The 13,579-nt window shown below is 59.1% G+C and overlaps 1 protein-coding gene across 2 annotated transcripts in view; it reads right to left on the bottom strand.

Moving 5' to 3' along the window:
• The window catches only part of MOB2 (MOB kinase activator 2), a 51,798-nt gene extending 47,878 nt beyond the window's left edge, over positions 1–3,920 (bottom strand). The window contains exon 1 of one of the 2 annotated variants that reach the window (XM_065938048.1): positions 3,790–3,920. In XM_065938048.1, coding sequence (XP_065794120.1) covers positions 3,790–3,806 — 17 coding nt within the window. In that variant the 5' untranslated portion in view covers positions 3,807–3,920. The remainder of the gene's footprint in view (positions 1–3,789) is intronic. The other variant, XM_065938046.1, reaches the window with a different exon arrangement.
• Positions 3,921–13,579: the final 9,659 nt, after the last annotated feature.

Here is a 13,579-nt window from a genome sequence, read left to right as displayed (position 1 = left end):
GTAATTTTACTAAAAATTACTTAATTGTACACCAAATGCAAGTAAACTTTATGGTATGTAAATTACACCTCCATGAGGCTGTTAGAATTCAGCCTGGGTATTCTCATGATCTGATTTGATAGCCAGCCACCACGACATCCTCCCCAGAGGCAAACTGCCAAGGGACGGTCATCAACACCCAGTTCAGACACCCACAGAGGTGGCAACCACAGGACTGGGTCCCCTTCACTCGAGCACGAGGCCTGCGGGCAGAGCCACTGGGCCCGAAAGGCCCTGTCTGCGCAGCAAACCCTAGGCACAGCCCAAGAGCACCAAGCCCATCACCCTCTGGAGTAAGTGACCCGTCTAGGAGCCGATCTTCTTCGGCCAGGAGAGCCAGGAAGCCCTACCCTGCACCTCACCCGCCTCTTCTGCCTCCAGGGAGGAACAGGAGGCGCCAACGTCAAGGCTGGGAGCTGCCCCAGTCAGGGGTTGGCGGGGTGCACGGGCCCCGCCCTGGCAGGCAGGTCCCTGCAAACTTCACCCTGTGCCCCCCCAGGCAGAAGCGAAGGGAGTGTGTTTCCTCTCCTGCATTCCCAGATGCTCGCTGGGAAGCTTCTGGAGTGGTTCTGTCGGGTAAAACAGAAACCGCGCTGTTATTGACTGCTCCTAGATGCCCACCACTGCCAGTGAAGGACGGAGGAAAAGGCGCCTCAAACCACCACGCTCTGTCGGGTGGGTCCCTCGCTGCCCCAGCTCACGCAGCTTCTGCTCTGGGTGAGGAGAGTGCCAGCCTGTCAGCTACTGTCCAGAAAGGACAGAGCCAAGGACCACAGAAGTGACCCACACAAGAAGTCACGGCCCTTTTCAAGTTAGAAATTACTTTCGTAAAAAGAGAGGGACAAAGCTACCACGCACCGACTTCAACGGCCGGCTCAACGCCAAGCAGAGGAAACGCACAGGAAGACAGCGGATGTGAGCTGCCTGGCACAAAGCTCTCCTGCAAGTGAGCCCAGCAAAGCCCAGCAGCAAGTCATAACATGCTGGCTTCATTTCTAGCTCCCCGAGCAGGTTTCCTGCAGGCCTCCCTTTCCTCACCCACGGCAGGGAGAGCTGAAGATAAGGCTGCCAGCGTTACTCAGCAAGGCCCTGCAGTGACGGGGAAGATGCAAGCTCACAGAACCGTCTGTCAGCCTCTCCTGTGGTCAGGACGGCGTGCAGAAGAGGAGGAGGGCGCCCCATTCGCCGCTCCAGTTGCGTCCACACTTTGTCACTCAAGATGAATGAAGGCAAAGAAAATCCTTCTTTGAAAAGAACAAAAAATAGGAAAAACATGAAAACTCTATTCCAAACAACCTGGTTGAGAGCGAATGGTGTGAATTAACAAAAATATCAAGAAATAGTAAAACACACATACACAAATCCTCGATTCTTCCAGGCTGCAACCTGGCCAACTGTAGCCCTAGCACTGAGCGCGCAAAAGGTGTCGGCAGGAGCCAGATCCTTCACCTGCCTCTGGTCAGCTCTCCTCAGAGGGGCGCAGGGGGAGCGGCAGGTGGAGCAGGGTGGGAGGCCCGGGGTCTGCACTGCTCATGTCCCCCGTGGCTGTGAAGTCCGGGCCTCGGCAGCCTCCTACGTCACAGCAGACGGTCAATAAACTCGTGGGAGAGACAAGGGGATACCCCAGCCCTCCCAGCTCTAGAGTCCTAGGACACCCACCCTAGAAACACGTTCTCAAGAAGATCAGAACCTGACGACTGAGATTATTCCACCTTCTTTTTTTTTAAGGAGCAGGGGGTTCATAGCTAAGGAGATGTGAAAGATTCATGATTCACCAATCCGACCCGCAGTCCATTAAGTTTAAAAAGACACACACACACAGATAAGCAAACTCCATCCTAACCTCTCTCTGGAGAGCTCAAGTCACTTTAGAACTGCCTTCTTTATAAACAGGCGGCAGCGAGGGCTCCTTCCCTCCGCAGAGACCACAGAGGCATCAGCTCCAAGACGGTCTCTTTCAAAACTGTCTTCCTCAAACACGGGCACCGGCCACCAAGCGCAAGGAAATAAGTGCTCTGCTGACCTTGCCCAGATGACCACCTGGTTGCATAGACTTGACAGGGGCCTCAAGAACAGGTGCGTTAAATTTCTGGTTGTTCACAATGATAACAATAAAGTCCATAAAGCACAGACCTCGGGCAGTTAGAAAAAACAGACTGCCAGTCAGTTTCCAGGGACAGAATACCTGCTTCCTACAGACACAAGCACAGAATAACAGGCAGAATACGATCAGTTGCCTCCTCAGTAACCCCGCTGATCAGGCTGGTCCCTCTGATACGAAGGCCTGCGAATTCAACTCAGCCAATCAGTAGTCTACTCCTCTGAAATCGACTTGCAGGAGGCCAAGTAGCCTCCAACACCATCTCTCCTGAGGCAGAACACAAGCACCCACCATTCAGAATAAACGCAGCTGTCTGCCCTCTGGTGAACACCTCTACTTACACCCACCAGTACCAGGCACTGTGCTACACGCTTTGCTCTGTCACCTCAGCATACCTTTCCACAGTGCCAGGTGACAAGGACCATGGCTCCCACTTTACAGATGACTTTGTAAAAGGTCTGGAGAAGAAGCGACCACCTAAAGTCACACAGTTATTGAGCAGCGAGGCTGGGATGGGAGTCCCACCTCTGCAGGAAACCAGGTGAGCTGCCTCGCCCCACAGTGCCATGCCGTCCTGGCCCCTGCGCTCTGGCTCCAGGTCATCCCCGACACACTCAGCACCTGTCTTTTACCTTCCGATTCCTCCCTCCCGCTGTCTGGTCGCCCCTGGTCTCCCCCTTCACGAGACTGCAGCCAACCTGCCAGTTCAGAAGGGTCTCACTCATCTCATGCTGACTATCCTGCCAGCCACTCTGCCTGTGCCTGCAAGGGCCTGATAGACACTGACATGAAACGTACATGGGACCTTTCATCTCCCTTCCAGGACTTCGGTGTCCAGACAAGCCTTCCACCCACCCTGGCCAACAACACGGCAAGCGCTCCCTCACTCCCACCCCGAGGCCCTAGAGTAACTACCCTGACTCCAAAGGAGCGCTGTGCACGTTCGAGCCAGGCTGACGAAGGACCGCCCAACTGGGTGAGAAGTGCTTGTCCTTCTCCATCCTCAAAAAGTAAAAAGGAAAAAAAAAAAAAAAAAAAAAAACAGAAAGAAAAGAAAAAAAAAGAACCGAGGCAGGTAGAATAACTTGTGGAGAACGACGTGACGTTCCGCACGTTGATCTAACCTCCAGCAAGCCCAACACACGCCAAGGGAGGGAGAGCCCAGCCCGGGCCCGGTGCTGATGCTTCCTTCCTACCCCGCCCTGCGGCGGCCGCCCGCGGAAGCGCCGAGCGCACCCTGCCCGCCGACCTCGCCCGGCGGACGCTGGCAGAGTTGGGTTATTTTGCTCCTTTTCCTTCCTTTTAAAGGGGCTGTCCTCTGCCGGCATCAATGTTATTTCTCGCAGAAGCAAGTTCCCCGCGCGGACTGGCGAGCAGCCCCGGTCCGACATGCCCCGCCGCCCGACAACCAGCAGCGAGGTGTGGCCGCCGGCCCCGGTCCGGCTCCCGGGACGCGGCGCTCCGCGCGAGTGCTCGACTGCAGGCCGGACGCGGGCCCGCTCCCGGCCCGGCCCCGAACCCGCTCCAGGGAGCCCCGGCCCCGGGCCTGACCCCGGGACGCCCCTGGCCCGCCCGTTAGGATGTCCTTGACCGGTGCCGCCCGCGGCGCGCCCCGCGGCTCGGCCCGCCCGCCCCGCCGCCGGACTCACCCCATGAGCCAGTCCATGGCTGCGCGGGGCCCGCCGCGCCCGCCGCCCGACTTGCTCGGCCCTCAGCCCGCGGCTGCGGCGGCCGGAAGTAAACACTCTCTTACTCACTCCCACACGCGCGCCGCGGGCGCCGCCGGAAGTGACGCATAGCGCGCCGCCTGCTGGGAAAGGTAGTCCCGGCTGCCACTGCGGCCCCGCCCTCCGGGTCCTCAGGAGCCCTGGCAGATATATTCCCTACGCCTTGGGATGTCCCTTCACACCCCGCTTGTTCCCTCACACTCCAGATATCCCCTCACACCTCGGATGTCTCCTCATAACCACGGATGTCCCCTCACACCCCGGATGTCCCCTCACACCTGCTGTCCTTTCACACCAGCTGTCCCCTCATGCCCCAGATGTCCCCTCACACCGGATGTCCCCTCACACCCCCGGATGTCCCCTCACACCGGCTGTCCCCTCACACTGGCTGTCCCCTCACATCCAATGTCCCCACACAGCCCGGATGTCCCCTCACACCGGCTGTCCCCTCATGCCCCAGATGTCCCCTCACACCGGATGTCCCCTCACACCCTGGATGTCCCCTCACAGCCCGGATGTCCCCTTACACCGGCTGTCCCCTCATGCCCCAGATGTCCCCTCACACCGGATGTCCCTTCACACCCCGGATGTCCCCTCACAGCCCGGATGTCCCCTCACACCGGCTGTCCCCTCATGCCCCAGATGTCCCCTCACACCGGATGTCCCCTCACACCCCGGATGTCCCCTCACACCTGCTGTCCCCTCACACCCCCGATGTCCCCTCACACCTACTGTCCCCTCACACCCCAGATGTCCTCTCACACCCAATGTCCCCTCACACTCCGGATGTCCCCTCACAACCCGGATGTCCCCTTACACCGGCTGTCCCCTCATGCCCCAGATGTCCCCTCACACCGGATGTCCCCTCACACCCCGGATGTCCCCTCACACCTGCTGTCCTTTCACATCAGCTGTCCTCTCATGCCCCAGATGTCCCCTCACACCGGATGTCCCCTCACACCCCCGGATGTCCCCTCACAGCCCGGATGTCCCCTCACACCGGCTGTCCCCTCATGCCCCAGATATCCCCTCACACCGGATATCCCCTCACACCCCGGATGTCCCCTCACAGCCCAGATGTCCCCTTACACCGGCTGTCCCCTCATGCCCCAGATGTCCCCTCACACCGGATGTCCCCTCACACCCCGGATGTCCCCTCACAGCCCGGATGTCCCCTCACACCGGCTGTCCCCTCATGCCCCAGATGTCCCCTCACACCGGATGTCCCCTCACACCCCGGATGTCCCCTCACAGCCCGGATGTCCCCTCACACCGGCTGTCCCCTCATGCCCCAGATGTCCCCTCACACCTACTGTCCCCTCACACCCCAGATGTCCTCTCACACCCAATGTCCCCTCACACCCCGATGTCTTCTCACACCGGCTGTCCCCTCACACCCTGGATGTCCCCTCATGCCGGATGTCCCCTCACAGCCCGGATGTCCCCTCACAGCCTGAATGTCCCCTCACACCAGCTGTCCCCTCACACCCCAGATGTCCCCTTACGCCCCAGATGTCCCCTCACACCTGCTGTCCCCTCACACCCTGGATGTCCCCTCACACCTGCTGTCCCCTCACAGCCCAGATGTCCCCTCACAGCCCGGATGTCCCCTCACACCCCAGATGTCCCCTCACACCCCGGATGTCCTCTCATACCTGCTGTCCCCTCACACCCCGGATGTCCCCTCACAGCCCGGATGTCCCCTCACACCGCTGTCCCCTCACACCCCCAGATGTCCCATCACGCCCCAGATGTCCCCTCACACCTGCTGTCCCCTCACACCTGCTCTCCCCTCACACCCCGGATATCCCCTCACACCCTGGATATCCCCTCACAGCTGCTGTCTCCTCACACCCCGGATGTCCCCTCACACACTGGCTGTCCCTTCACACCCCTTATGTCCCCTCACACCGGCTGTCCTTTCACAACTGCTGTCCCCTCACACCCCAGATATCCCCTAACACCTGCTGTCCCCTCACACCCCCGGATGTTCCCTCACACCTGCTGTCCCCTTACACCCCCAGATGTCTCCTCACACTGGCTGTCCCCTCACACCCCAGATGTCCCCCCCGAGGGTGTGTCCATCTTCCTGCCCCAAGACCAGCTATCCTATGTCCCTGTGGCGGTCTGGGCTTCGGGTCCCTGCTCTTCCACTGACTGGATGACCTGGGGAAGTTGTTTACCGCCCTTGTGACTCAGGTGGTTTATTTGTGGAATGGGAATGACAATGTCCTAAAAATCTTGAGGTCACAGGTGGAGGCTGAAGATGGGGAAGCCGGGAGCTGTGACTTGGCATATTGAGAGTGTGACCCTCCTGCTCAGGCAACTCACCTGTGCTCAAGGCCCACCCCTTCCCCTTGATCGTGGTTTATTCTTGGGTGCACCCCACTGTATGGCTTTGTGTCACCCAATCTGTAATGGGCCATTCAGATCACGTAGTCGTGAAGTGTCCTGTGGTCTTACGCATGGTCTGAAGTGGAGCCCAGTGGCAAGTCAAAACTCGCATCTCAAAGAATCATGACTTATTTCGTAAGAGGATGTGGCTTTGTTCCAAGAACCTGGGGCCCTCCTATCTCGTTCACCCATGACAGCTCCACCATCTCCACCAAGCACCACTGGATTTAGTGAGGCATAAGTGCCAAGTGGTAGAACTGCTTTACTGCAGCCTCAGCGAAATCATCTTCTCAAACTGGGGCACGTTCAAAGTGGGCAAACCCTTAGATCTCTAACTAATTAGATAAGAATAGCACATTCAAGGCTTCCCAGGTGGTTCAGTGGGAAAGAATCCACCTGCCAATGCAGGAGACACAGGAGAAAGCAGGTTTGAGCCCTGGGTCAGGTAGATCCCCCGGAGGAGGAAATGGTAACCCACTCCAGTATTCTTGCCTGGAAAATCCCGTGGCCAGAGGAGCCTGGTGGGCTACAGTTCATGAGGTCGCAAAGAGTCGGACACGACCGAGCAGGCACACAGTGAGCTCAGCACACTCAGTGAACTCTGGTCAGAGATGATGTCACCTGCCCAATGTCATATCCTTTTCTCCTCCTTTCCTTTTTTCTGTTCCTTCATTTTCCTCCTTCTACTCCTTTATCCCAGCTTTCCATGCAGACAGAGTGGCCAATGAGATGTAAGTGGAAGTTGTTAGGAGGCTTGCAGGGTATCCTTTTATCCTTCCATCCCACCCAACCCTGGCCCAGTCTCCTGGTTCCTGCCAATAATAGGAAGACAATGGCTAGAACTTCTGCAGCCATCTTGGATCGTGAGGCATGCTAATGATGGCAGAGCAGAAAGATGGAAAGGATTTGAGTTCCTGCTGAAACTTTGAGACCTCCACAGCAGTCTTGCACTTCTTAATTCTGGACTTTTTTTCCCCCACACTGTGTGGTTTGCGGGATTTTAGTTCCCCTCCAGGAATTGAACCAAGGCTCTTGGCAATGAAAGCATGAAGTCCTAACCACTGGACCAGCAGGGAATTCCCTGGACTTCTTTTAATTGAAAAGATCTTATGTTGCTGTTCTTTCCAGTTTAGACAGTTGCCTGATTGATATTCCCATCAAAATATGTGTACTCTTCCAGTGTTGAGGTGCTCAGGTGTAAAAACTTGTCCTTCACATTGAAGGGGACATCTTGGCACTCCCAGATAACTGAACCCCCCCAAAGGTACAGTCACCTAGCTGTGGCAAGTTCCTAAATTTTCATGAGATCTATCCCTTCGGCATGCACGTGTGTTATTTTAGCGTCTAGAATATCCCGAGTGCTGGGCTCTGCAGTCTCTCAAGGGGACATCATCCGTGTGATGGCATGGTGAGACCTCCTGCGATGATCAGACTCTGCATGGACTAAACAACAGTGGGGGGGCAGCAGAGCTGGTGGGACCCTGCAGTGAGGTGGTGGGGGTGCACCCCTCATACTGGCAGATGGGGTCTTTGCAAATGAAATTAGTTAAGATAAGGTTACGAGTGTGGGCCCTAATCCAGGATGACTGGTGTCCTTGTAAACAAAGGATATTTGGACACACTCAGGCGCACAGGAGAATGTCACGTGAACATGAAGGCAGAGATCAGGACTCTCAGCGCCAGGCCCTGCTGGGCAGTGAGGCCACAGGCAGACCCCTAATGAAGGAGGACAAGTGTGAATGGCTGCTCAGCAATGGGGGGATTTGAGTGAGGCTCTGCACCTAGATGGAGAAGGGAAGGGCAACCCACTCCAGTATTCTTGCCTGGAGAATGCCTTGGATGGAGGAGACTGGCTGGCATACTGTCCATGGGGTCGCACAGAGCTGGACACCACTGAAGCGACTTAGCACACAACTGCACCCAAGACTGGGGGAGCCATGGATGGACATGGAACACATTGGCACCAGGGCAGGGGCACCTTCCAGGAAGAGAGAAGCAGTGACTGGTGGAGGAGGGTGCTTGCAGGCAGCTCAGTGGCGGTGGGAAGGTGTGGGGACCCACGGAGGAGGCCAGGACCCCATCCAGAGGAGAGGTGCAGGGGGTGGGGGCCGCAGTCCATGCTGCTCACTGGAGGGCAGTGGGGTGAGGGGAGGGAAGCAGGGGTGAGGGGTGGGCAAGGGGAAAGGAAGGGAGCCGAGATGCCAGCTAGACTGTAGGCGGCACCTGGCAGCTTGTCCTTTCTGGTTCTGAAGGCCAAGGATGAAAGCTGGCCGGAGACACAACTGTGGCCGTTGACAGCAGATGTGACCCTGAGCCCTGGGGTGTGGCAGTGGGCCAGAGGCCCGCAGCAGGGTGACGCTGTGAGCAGTCGGGGCTGCATGTGGGCCAAGGGGAGGGTCTCGGAGGAGGATGCGGGAGGGTGCCGGGAGGCTGGAGACCTCTGAAGACCTGAGCTCCCAGGCCAGGCTTCCTCCCAGCCTGTAGGGCCCTCAGGGTCCGGCTCCCGCGGACCGGCCGCCCCGTCCAGGGCTCAGGCAGCAGGGGGCGCTGCCGGGCTTCTCGCCTGGATCGGGAAGAGCTGGGTGGGAGCGGAAGGCCGGCCAGGAGCACTAGTAGGGGCGCCCCTGTCTCGTCCTCGCCGGCAGGTGTTGGCGCACCGGGGGCCTGGGGCGGGGGCACGATGCCCTCGGGCTTGGCGCCTGGCAGGTGCTCACCGCGCCCCCCTGCTGGCCCGAGAGGGAGCGCGGAGGCGGGGGAACAAGGGCAGCGGCGCTTGGAGGACCAAGGGCGCCGTGGCGGGCCGGGTCCTTCCCCGCGCGAGCTCAGCGCCCGCGGATGGCGCACCCACCGCGCCTAGCCTCCGCGCCCTGGGAGCCTGGGACTGGCCCGGCTGTGCGGGGCGGTAGGGCGGGGTCTGCACTCCCAGGAGGGGGACCCCAGGGACTGGAGTGTGACGGCGAGGCTGACTCCCTGGGAACCCCTACACCGGGCTGACGTCACCGCCCAGCCGGCCAGCCCTACCCTCGCCCTTGGGGGCCGCGCCCACTCCCCCCACTGGCGGTGCAGCCACACCCTTCCCCTGCTGGACCCCGGGGAGGGCCAGGGCACCAGCCACCCGCGGCTGGGAGAGCTGAGGCCCCCGACTGTACCCTCACCCCGTCCTGCGCGGCCCCAAATCCAGTCCTCCGGGCGTTTCCTGTTAGGGCGGACTCAAGGGGAAGGGCCTCATCACCTCCTCCCCACCACCCCCTTCTATTAGATCTGCTCTAACACCTGGCGCCCAGCTCCCCTCAGCCGACCACCAGTAGGGGCCAGGAGCAGAGGCTGGCTCTTAGGTGCGGGAACCTCAGAAACAGTGATGCACCCATGGGGACCAGGGCTGAGATCAGCCGGGGAGGGGGGTGTGTGACTCAGGGAAGGAGCTCTGAGGATCTCTCTTCTCCCTCTGGGCCCACAGGGGGCCTCAGTCCTGCAGGCCTCTGGTTGCCTGATTTTGGCCTTGACGTCCACAGCCCGAGATACATGGGACCCCCGTCAGCCCAGTATCCTGGGCTGGTGCCGCTGAGACTCTGGTAGGGGAAGCAGGGAAAGGCACAGTGAGGTAGCCTCTTCCTGCCAGGCCTCGTTCCCCCTGATCTGGGCCCCTGTGGAGCTGGGGGCCTGGTGGGGGGCTTGACCCCGGGAAGAGGCAGCGACCGGAGGCATCAGAGCAAGGGGCTGCTGCCCTCAGGTCCCCTGGGAGCCACCTGCCCGGAGCCAGGCGAGAGGTATGGGCAGCACTGGTCGCGCTGTTGTCCCGCACACCGCCCCCCAACTCCGGGCACCGGGCTGGCTGGACTTCACCCTGCTTCTGCAAATGTTTCCAGATGTGAGCTCCCACTGGACAGGTGGGGTGGACTGGGGCGCTCCAGAAGGGGGCTTTGTCTCCTACCCTGGTGTCAGCACCCAGGCCCTCTGTCCTGCCTGCCTGCCTCCCTCCAGGACTCCGGCCCCCCCCAGCCCCCCTTCCCTTCCCCCACTTCTATTTCAAAGTCTCCTCGGCTTTTTATAGCTACGTCCACCAATTGTGTCAGTCTGAGGCTGGCTTCCACCGGCCCGATGCCCGTGGTGCCAACACTGCTCTCCTGGGTGGATCTGCTCTGGTGGATCTGGGCAGAGTCTCCAGGTGTCTGTGTGGGGGGAGCCCGAGGAGCGTATGTGCTGCTAGGAGGTGGGATGCTCCACTTAATTCAAGGGGGAGATGGGGTAAGGGATATCTCTGCCTGTTCTCAAATTGCCCCTGGCTGCCCTGGTCTCCTGAGTGGTGTTTGCTCAGAGATGGTGAGAACCAGGTCTGCCCCTGTTCTCCCCAGTCCCTCGCCTGCCGTTCCCCTGGCCCAGGGCGTTAGAAGGCTGGCTCGGTTTTGAAAGGCTGGAGGGAGCTCCCCCAGGGACCTGCCTAGAGCTGGCCAAGCCTGGCTCTGGTGTCACCCTGCCCCGCAGCCTTTGTGTGTTTGGGGTGGGGGCGGGGCGGGAGCTCATTTGTCCTCCTTCGTCCCCCACCTCCCCTCCCAGCTCTGGGAATGGCCCCTGTCGCAGCCTCCCTTCTGCCCAAGACTAGCTTTGGTCCCATCCTTGGTCCTTACCAGTCCTCCTTTCCTAAAGCCACACCACATCCTCAGGGTCTGACCCCTCCTTCAGTAAGACCCTGTGTCTGGAGACTCCCCAGCCCCAGGGCCAGGAGCAGGCCAGAACTGCCTTACTAGTCTAGAAACCCTGCCCCCTGCCAAAAAGGGTAAAAGACCGGGGTCTCTCTAGGGTCTCGGCCTGATGAGCCCCCGCTGCCTGGCACCCATGAGAAGTCCTACTGGTATCAGCTCCCCCCCAACTTGTGTGCCCAGCGCCCAGGCCCCTCTTTCTGGAACAGTGGCACACCAACTCCCCTTGTCCATTCTTCAGGCCCTTGGAGGTTCTGTGGCTTCTCCCCTTCTCAGGACGGACCACTTTTCTGCAGAAGAGATGAAGCCGCAAGCTGTCTTCCAGAGCCACAGAGGGCCATGTCTCCCTCCCGCTCCCTGACCAGAGGCACTCGGCTCCTGCCTGACCCTTGTGGGCACAGCCCCACCTCTGCCCTCTGCCTGAACGTGCCCTAGCCTCTCCACGTGCAGCCTGGCCTTCAGAGGCCAAACCACCACCTACAGCCTTCCTGAGAACCAGCCCTCTTGGCTCTTGCCACGCTCTCAGCCTCAGAAACACCTGGACCGACCAACTCACAGAGGCAGGGTCTGAGTTGCAAGGGCCCTGAGGGGCCACTGAGGCTGACCCTGACCCTTTGTGCTGCTGGAGAAGCTGGGTCCCCTCCTGGGATCTTGGAGTGGGATGACTGGGTCTCTGCAGTGGTGTCCAGCTCCAAGGCGGGTGGTTTGTGGTTGTCATTGAACCGTCACGGAGCACCTTCCTTAACCAAGGACAGGATGCCTATCGTCCAGCAGGAGGATGGATGGGAACATACAGGTGGCGCCAGTGGGAAAGAACCCACCTGCCAATGCAGACAGACTTGAGAGACGCAGGTTCGACCCCTGGGTCAGGAACATACCGTGGAGGAGGGCACGGCAGCCCACTCCAGTGTTCTTGCCCAGAGAATCCCCACAGACAGAGGAGCCTGGCAGGCCGCAGTCCTCAGGGTCGAACAGAGCCAGACACATTTGAAGTGACTTAGCACGCACACAAGTGTGTGACAGATGGTTCCTACACACCCACCTTCCTTCTATCCCTCCCTCCCTGCCTTCCTCCCATTTACCCACCCACCATCCATCCATGTACACCTATTCACCCATCCTCACCTTAATCCCCCACCTGCCCATCCATGTCTCCCTCCCATCCACTCACCTACCCACTCATGTAGCTACCCATCCAACTCTCCATCCACCCCTGTGCCTGATCGTTAGCTTTTCTGATTGTAAAGGTAGTGCCAGACACTAAGCTTTTGCTTGTTGAGGCGTCCATTTCAAAGATATTCATCTGGAATAAATACATCACAGCTTCAATCGCTGGGTCAGGAAGATCCTCTGCAGAAGGGCATGGCAACTCACTCCAGTATTCTTGCCTGGAGAAAGCCATGGAGGAGGAGCCTGGTGGGCTACAGTCCATGGGGTTGCAGAGTCGGATGTGAGTGAAGTGACTGAGCACGCATGCACGCCAGCTGCACCGCTGAAGAGTCAGGCCGTCCTACCCATGAAGAGCCCCATGTGGAAAGCCCTGGGTGACCTAGACAACTGTCCCTTTCCCTTAATTCCCACTCATATCTTAATTCACCAATAAAGAGGGAAACTGCAAAACCCTAGGCACCCCACACTTGACTCCGAAAAGAGCAGAACCCCAGGCCTGCACTCTTCCTCTCTCCTTGTGACCTCTTTGTATGACCCCAGGCGGAAATGGCTACTGACTCCAGTATTCTTGCCTAGAGAGCCCCATGGACAGAGGAGACTGGCCAGCTACAGTCCACATGGTCGCAAAAAGTCGGACACAACTGAGCAACTAACACAGGCTTACTGTGTACTTTAGGGCCTGTAATAAACCTTGTTTTTTCAAAGTTCCCTGATGGTGGTTGCTGAGATGCGCGGGGGCGCCTGCAAGTAGCACCGGCCCAGGTGAGGGCCAAGGGCATCCCAGCCCGCAGCATCGCGGTCAGCAGTCTGAGGCCAACCACAAACAACCCCAATGCACCATCTGTCCCCCATCCCAAACCCGTCAAGGGCCTAGAGCCCCTGGTCTGGGGGTGAGGGGTGGCGGGGGCAGACGTGGAAACATAAGCAGAGGGCATAGAACCTAGGTGACCCGGTGTGGCCGGGACCAGACTGTGGTCGAGAGCAGACAGAGGCCAGCTCCCAAGGTCCAGATCCGACCACCCTGCCTGCCTGGTTCGGTGCTGGGGCCGGCTGACCCCTGGGAGCTGGGGGGTTTGGAGCCTTGCCCTGGCCCAAGGGCCCCTGCTGGTCTCCCGTCCTCCTACAGAACTGGGGTGGAGAAGCGCCACTGCGCTGCTGCAAACAACCATCAGCTTTTTCCAGTCCTCTTTATTGACTCCAAGGGGCTGCCAGAGCTATAAATAGATGTTCTTGAGCTAAAAATAGCCTTGCCAGAGGACAGCAATGCTTCTAGCTTTTGGCCTCTTTGAGGACTCTTAAGGATGCAGGATTCAAGGACCCTACCTCCTCCCGAAGACCCGGATGAGGGGCCTGCCTAGCTTTCTCCTGATTCCTGAAACACACATACACTACACAAGTGTGTGTGCTCTCACGCATGCACGTGTGCTCATGTGTACACGTGTGTGTGGTCA

The sequence above is a fragment of the Muntiacus reevesi genome, chromosome 5 (assembly GCF_963930625.1).
Source record: "Muntiacus reevesi chromosome 5, mMunRee1.1, whole genome shotgun sequence".
In the NCBI taxonomy this organism is placed as follows: domain Eukaryota; kingdom Metazoa; phylum Chordata; class Mammalia; order Artiodactyla; family Cervidae; genus Muntiacus; species Muntiacus reevesi.
This window is presented reverse-complemented; position numbering and strand designations above follow the sequence as displayed.